The sequence below is a fragment of the Silene latifolia genome, chromosome 8, assembly GCF_048544455.1.
Source record: "Silene latifolia isolate original U9 population chromosome 8, ASM4854445v1, whole genome shotgun sequence".
Classification (NCBI taxonomy): domain Eukaryota; kingdom Viridiplantae; phylum Streptophyta; class Magnoliopsida; order Caryophyllales; family Caryophyllaceae; genus Silene; species Silene latifolia.
In genome coordinates, this window is record NC_133533.1 from 15,259,680 (window position 1) to 15,266,440 (window position 6,761).

The 6,761-nt window shown below is 41.6% G+C and overlaps 1 protein-coding gene and 1 non-coding gene across 2 annotated transcripts; one reads left to right on the plus strand and one right to left on the minus strand.

The window, feature by feature from the left end:
• Positions 1-1,064: 1,064 nt before the first annotated feature.
• Positions 1,065-1,171, minus strand: LOC141597782 (small nucleolar RNA R71). Its single transcript, XR_012522997.1, has one exon. It is a non-coding gene; the product is annotated as a small nucleolar RNA R71 (small nucleolar RNA).
• A 4,444-nt stretch (positions 1,172-5,615) lies between these two features.
• LOC141594748 (uncharacterized) lies at positions 5,616-6,101 on the plus strand. The gene has a single exon (XM_074414741.1). It carries the CDS (start codon positions 5,616-5,618, stop codon positions 6,099-6,101), a length of 486 nt encoding a protein of 161 aa, XP_074270842.1.
• Positions 6,102-6,761: the final 660 nt, after the last annotated feature.

The window sequence follows — 6,761 nt, forward strand, 5'->3', positions numbered from 1 at the left end:
GGTAGGTTTAGTGTCCTATTATGAGCCCGGGAGGGAGTCATTAGGCGAATTAGAGGCGTTTTCCCCCGCCTTGTGTACCCAAGGTGACTTATTGCCGGAGTTAACATTATAATCATGAATGTTTGTAGCCTAATCGTGCCCTAGTTCTTTTATATCTTGAGAAAAACATCTTTCCAATTAGTTTCTTCCTAGAATTTTGTTGTTGCTTTATTAGTTTAATTTGCTAGTCTTTTAGTGTAGCTTACCTAGTCTATTTACCAATCAATCCCTTTTCTTTGACTTAGCTAAACTGAAGAATAATAACAATTGGTAATTTCCCATACTCCTTGTGATTCGACCCTCAAGTAGTGCAACTACACACGTTCACTTGCGAGGTTAAGCTTGAACCATCAAGTTTTTGGCGCCGTTGCCGGGGAGTACGGCTAGATATTAATCGTTTTTTTTCTAGTTTAGACTAAGTCCCTTGTTACTAATCCTTTCTTTCAAGTGCTTAGGTCTTTTACATGAGTAGGTGACAAAGAAGAGGTCAACCAACATATCCTATTGATCTTGAAATTGAAGCTACGGCAAGAAGACTTAATTCTCTAAGAAGAAGGGGTTTTCTAGACACACCATTGGTAGAAGAAAGTGATCAATAAGAAACTATTGAAGTATTTGATAATCCTTTTGGAGTAGTAGAAGAATCTAACATCATGGGTGAACCGATTCCGATAAGAGAGACTATGGCTCCTAAGCACATAGTCAATCCAAGCATCCAAAGGCCTAGAATTCAAGCTAATAACTTTGAGATCAAAAATGCCTTGCTCAACTTTGTTCAAGACAACCAATTTGGAGGAGGTCCCTTGGAGAACCCAAATGATCATCTAAATGAGTTCCTTGAAAATTGTGATATGTATAAGTCTAATGGGGTCTCCGATGATGCGGTACGCCTTAGGTTGTTCCCCCGTTCACTTAGGGGTTCGGCCAAGGATTGGTTGAAGAATTGTGACCCGGATTCCTTCAAGACATGGGATGAGTTGGCTTCGGCGTTTTTGACTAAGTACTTCCCACCCTCAAGAATGGCAAAAGTCAAGAATGAAATACAAAGCTTTACTCAAGAAGAGGATGAGACCTTATATGAGGCATGAGAGAGGTATAAGAGGCTCCAACGGTTATACCCCCACCATGGCATCTCTGAGGCCGAGCTAGTGAACAATTTTTACAAAGGGTTGACCCAAGACCTTCGGCTTTCATTAGATGCGGGGTCGGGAAAAGGTGCCTTAGATATTTTGGGGCATAAAGCGGCAAAGGAACTAATTGAGGAGATGGCCTCACGAACTATGGAGTGGGGAAGTGATAGACAAATGAGGAAGAACAAGAACAAGGATTCTAGCGCGGTTTTGAATGTGGTGGTTAAGGGAATGCTAGATGAACTTACCCAACAAGTTGCTTTGCTAAATTCAAAACCTTCAAACTTCGATATGAGGCAAGTCTTATCTTAGCTTGTGAGTTGTGTGGGGAACAAGGGCACACTCCAATTGGGTGTCCCTTGATTACACCCCTCCAAGAGGAATGCTATGAGCAAGCAAATGGAGTTTGGGAATCCACAAGTGCAAGGCAAGGGTTCAACAATAACAACAACCAATTTGGTAATGGAAAAAGAACTCATCCTTTCTTGTCTTATGCTTCACAAAACATTCAAAACCCAACCACTTCCTCACCACAACAACAAAGGTTCAATCAAAACTCTCAATTCCAAAGATAAATCCCACCCGGTTTCCAAGGAAAACAATTTGTCACTCAAAACCAACAACCATTTGGGGGTTTCAAGGGACAAAATTTCAACCAACCTCAAAATCAAAATTTCCAACCTCAAAACCAAAAAATTCAAATCCCTCAAAAACCTTCTTGGGAGCAAGCCTTTGAGCAATTGGTGATTGCCAACCAAAAAGCCGACTCAAAGCTTGACAACCACATTGCCTCACAAAGCCAGGTTAATGATGAAATAAGAGCATCCCAAAAAGTAACGGAAACTCATGTAGCCCAAATTTCACAACAATTAAGTCAATTGGCTCAAAATCCGGGGAAGTTTCCGGGTAATACTGTTAACCCAAGGGAGATGAATGCGGTATTTTTGAGAAGTGGAAGGCAATTTGAAGAGGTTGAGAAATCTCCTAAGTGGAAGAGAAAAAGGGTGTCTAGTGAAGTAATGAAAGAGCACCTGGTTGAAGTTGTGGAACAAGGTTAAATTAAGGTGGAGAAGTCAACGGAGGTGGAGATAGTTGATCCTCCAAAGCATGATGAACCGATTCCAACTAAAGCCAAAGATTGTACTCCACCACCAAGGGAGTATGTTGCACCGGTACCCTTTCCACAAAGGCTTGCAAGGCCTAGGCTTGAGAAAAAGTATGAGAAGTTTGTTGAAATCTTGAAGGGAATGAATGTCACAATTCCTTTCCTTGATATGATTACCAAAATTCCATCATATGGGAAGTTTCTTAAGGATATTGTCACTTTGAAGAAGAAGAGTGGAGAGGTGCAAACCATCAACCTTTCCAAGGAATGTAGTGCTATTCTTACTCACACCAACAAGCTTCCAAATAAGCTAGAAGATCCGGGTAGCTTCTTAATTCCATGTTCTATCCAAGGAGTGGCTATAAAAAGGGCATTGTGTGATTGGGGGCTAGTGTGAGCCTCATAACACTTTCAATCTTCAAGAGGCTTGATTTGGGAGATTTGAAGCCAACAAGAGTTTCACTTCAACTAGCCGATCGACCGGCTAAATTTCCCATTGGTGTTATTGAAGATGTACCCTTGGTTGTTGGGAAGCTAATCATACCATGTGATTTCTTTGTCATGGATATGCCCGAGGATTACAATGTGCCTATTATCTTGGGGCGACCTTGTCTTGCCACCTGTGGAGCAATGATTGATGTGAAAAGTGGTAAGTTATCTTTGCAAGTGGGTGAAAATAAAGTGGAATTCGAACTCACCAAGTCAATGGGAGCTCCATATTTAGGTGACACTTGTTGTATTGTGGACATTCTAAAGAATCCCATGGAGGAGCATGACCCAAAAGCTTCCTCTATGGATCCTTTGGAAACTTGTCTTGTTAATGGGTATGACGTTGATGATAAGGATGTTGAAACTCTTGCATATGTGTGGATGTTGGATTCCGCTCCAATTCATGAGCAAGCTCCCAAGTTTGAAATGTTGGAAGTTGGTAATAAGGAGGAGAGTTCCACGCCTCCTCCTACGGTTGAACTTAAACCTCTTCCCCCTTCCTTGAGATATGAATTTCTTGGTGATAATTCCACTTTTTCCATCATCATCAATAGTGAACTTGATGACACCCAAACCTCAAAACTATTTTCTTTGCTAAAAAGGTTTAAGGGTGTCCTTGGGTACACAATTGGTGACCACAAAGGGTAGTCCCTCTTTGTGCACTCATAGAATTTTGCTTGAAAATGAGGATGCTTCCTCCATTGAGGCACAAAGAAGGCTTAACCCCATAATGAAAGAAGTTGTGAGAAAAGAGGTCCTCAAACTACTTGATGCCGGTATTATCTATCCTATTTCGGATAGTAGGTGGGTGAGCCCGTTTCATGTAGTTCCAAAAAAGGGAGGAATGACGGTAGCGAGAAATGTTAAAAATGAATTGATTCCCACTAGAACGGTAACTGAGTGGAAAATGTGTGTGGACTATAGAAAATTAAACAAATCCACCCGGAAGTATTACTTTTCTTTACCATTCATGGACCAAATGTTGGAGAGGTTGGCTCAACACAACTACTTTTGCTTCTTGGATGGCTACTCGGGATTCTTTTAAATCCCTATCCATCCAAGTGACCAAGAGAAGACTACCTGCACTTGTCCATTTGGCACCTATGCATATAGGAGAATGCCATTTGGCCTATGTAATGCACCATCTACTTTTCAAAGGGCTATGATGTCCATTTTCTCCGATTTTGTTGAACAAGAAATGGAAGTTTTTATGGATGATTTTTCGGTTGTTGGCAAATGCTTTGAAAGTTGTTTGACAAATTTGGAGAAAATTTTGAACAAGTGTCAAGAGTTTCACCTTGTGCTTAATTGGGAGAAGTGCCATTTTATGGTACAAGAAGGTGTTGTGTTGGGACACATAGTGTCCAATCGTGAAATAGAAGTTGATAAGGCTAAGGTTGAGGTCATTACTAGTCTCTCACCTCCCACAAATGTCAAGGGGGTGAGAAGTTTCCTTGGACATGCGGGCTTTTATCGCCGCTTCATCAAGGACTTCTCCAAAATTGCGAGACCTTTGACCGAATTGTTAGCCAAGGATACTCCTTTTGTGTTTTCTAACAGATGTCTTGATGCTTTTAATAGGTTAAAGGAAGCTTTGAGAAGTGCTCCAATCATACAACCTCCGGATTGGAACTTGCCATTTGAGCTAATGTGCGATGCAAGTGATCAAGCCTTGGGCGCGGTTTTAGGCCAAAGGAAAGATGGAAAGGTGCATGCAATTCATTATGCAATAAAAACTCTTGATGAAGCTCAAACCAACTACTCAACAACGGAAAAGGAACTCTTGGCGGTAGTTTTTGCTATGGAGAAGTTCCGGACTTATTTGGTGGGAGCTAAAGTGATAGTGTACACCGATCATGTCGCTTTGAGACACTTACTCATAAAAAAAGGAGTCCAAGCCTCCGTTGATTAGGTGGATATTACTTCTACAAGAGTTTCACATAGAGATAAGAGATAAAAAGGGAGTTGAAAATGTGGTAGCCGACCATTTGTCCCGATTAGTTAACCACAATGTTGAGTTGAGGATGGACTTCCTATCAATGACTATTTGCCCGACGATCATTTGTTGTCTCTAAGTTTGGGAGAAGCACCATGGTATGCCGACTATGTCAACTATTTGGCATGTGGAGTGATTCCCTATGGCTATGACTCTCACAAAAAGAATAAATTCTTCCATGACATAAGGCAATACTATTGGGAGGATCCTTGTCTATACAAGACATGTGCCGATGGGGTTGTTAGAAGATGTGTTCCGGAGGAAGAGTGGAAATCTATTATCTCTCATTGTCATGATCTCCCTTGTGGAGGACATTCAAGTGTGACAAAGACCAGAGCTAAGATATTGCAATATGGATTTTATTGGACATCCTTGTTCAAGGATGTTGCTTCTTATGTTAAAGCTTGTGATCGGTGTCAAAGGACCGGGAATATTTCCAAGAGAAATGAGATGCCCCAAAATTTCATATTGGAGATTGAAGTATTCGATTTTTGGGGGATAGATTTTCAAGTACCATTCCCCTCCTCTTATGGGAACAAGTATATCCTAGTTGTGGTGGATTATGTCTCAAAATGAGGTGGAAGCAATAGCCACCCCAACCGATGATGCTAAGGTTGTGAGCAAGTTCATGAGAAAAGTGATATTTCCAAGATTTGGTGTGCCCCATGTCTTGATCAGTGATAAGGGCACTCATTTTCTTGAAACCAAATTTGAAGCTCTCTTGAGGAAGTATGGAGTTCAACACCGCCGTTGAATTGGATACCACCCACAAACAAGTGGGCAAGTTGAGATATCAAACAAGGAAATCAAGTCTATTTTGGAGAAGACGGTAAATAGCTCAAGGAAGGATTGGGCAATGAAGCTTGATGATGCTTTGTGGGCTTATCGAACCACTTTCAAAATGCCGATTGGCACCTCGCCCTTCCGCCTAGTATATGGGAAAGCATGCCACCTTCCGGTTGAGTTAGAACACCGAGCATATTGGGCGATAAAGTACCTCAACTTTGATCTAAAAAGCTCCCAAGAGAAGCGGTTGTTGGATCTCAATTTGTTGGATGAATTTAGGCTTGAGGCCTATGAAAATGCTAAGCTTTATAAAGAGAGAACAAAGATATATCACGACAAGCGGATCATTAGAAGGGAATTCAAAGAGGGCGAAATGGTCCTTCTATTTAGTCCACGCTTGAAACTTTTCTCGGGAAAATTACGGTCAAGATGGTCAAGGCCGTTCACCGTAACACGTGCTTTTCCTTATGGCACGGTTGAGGTTACAAGCGGTGATCGCACTTTCAAAGTTAACGGCCAACGGCTAAAGCCTACGTTGCCGAACCGCCCATCTTGAAGAATATAAGCTCCATTGATACTTGTCTTGTCCGACCTTGATTATCATTTCTTTCTTGATGACTTGTCCGTGTACATAAGCAATTTGTGACTTAGTCGAGCCTACGACGTAAAACAAGGGCGCTTTATGGGAGGCAACCCATGTAATAAAATTGATGAATCGAAGAGGGAATTTTGATGATTGATCGAGATGAGTTGGTTGTGTCGTGTTGAGAGAGGAATCATCGACTCCGAGTAGTTGTTTTTTTTTTTTCCTTGAAGGGGCAAAGTGGAAGGAGGCATCATGGGTGGAAGTGACTTAGTGGGGGTTGAGATTCTTGACTAAGGAAGCCGTTTTGATATTGGAAGGTGCTATATTGCCTTCAAAGGGTGCTAATTTCATTGCTTTTAAGGCCGAGGGACCTAATTGTACCCCAGAGGGTACAATTGTACCCGGACGGGTGAAACTTATACCCGATCGGGCAAAGTTAACTCCCTCGGCTGCATGTTAAAAAATTCGAAAAACAGAGCAAAATGGCATTTTACCAGATCGGGCGAAATTGTACCCGACCGGGCACAATTATACCCGACGGCAGCAAGTAATTTTCCACCGGTTTTAACACTTCAATTCCCTTATTTCCTTCATTTTTTTTATCATATTTCACATACTTCCTTCCAACAC

What these genes read in the sequence shown, in the direction of transcription:
- LOC141594748 (XM_074414741.1), top strand. Translation starts at nt 5,616, where the DNA reads ATGAAGCTTGATGATGCTTTGTGGGCTTATCGAACCACTTTCAAAATG.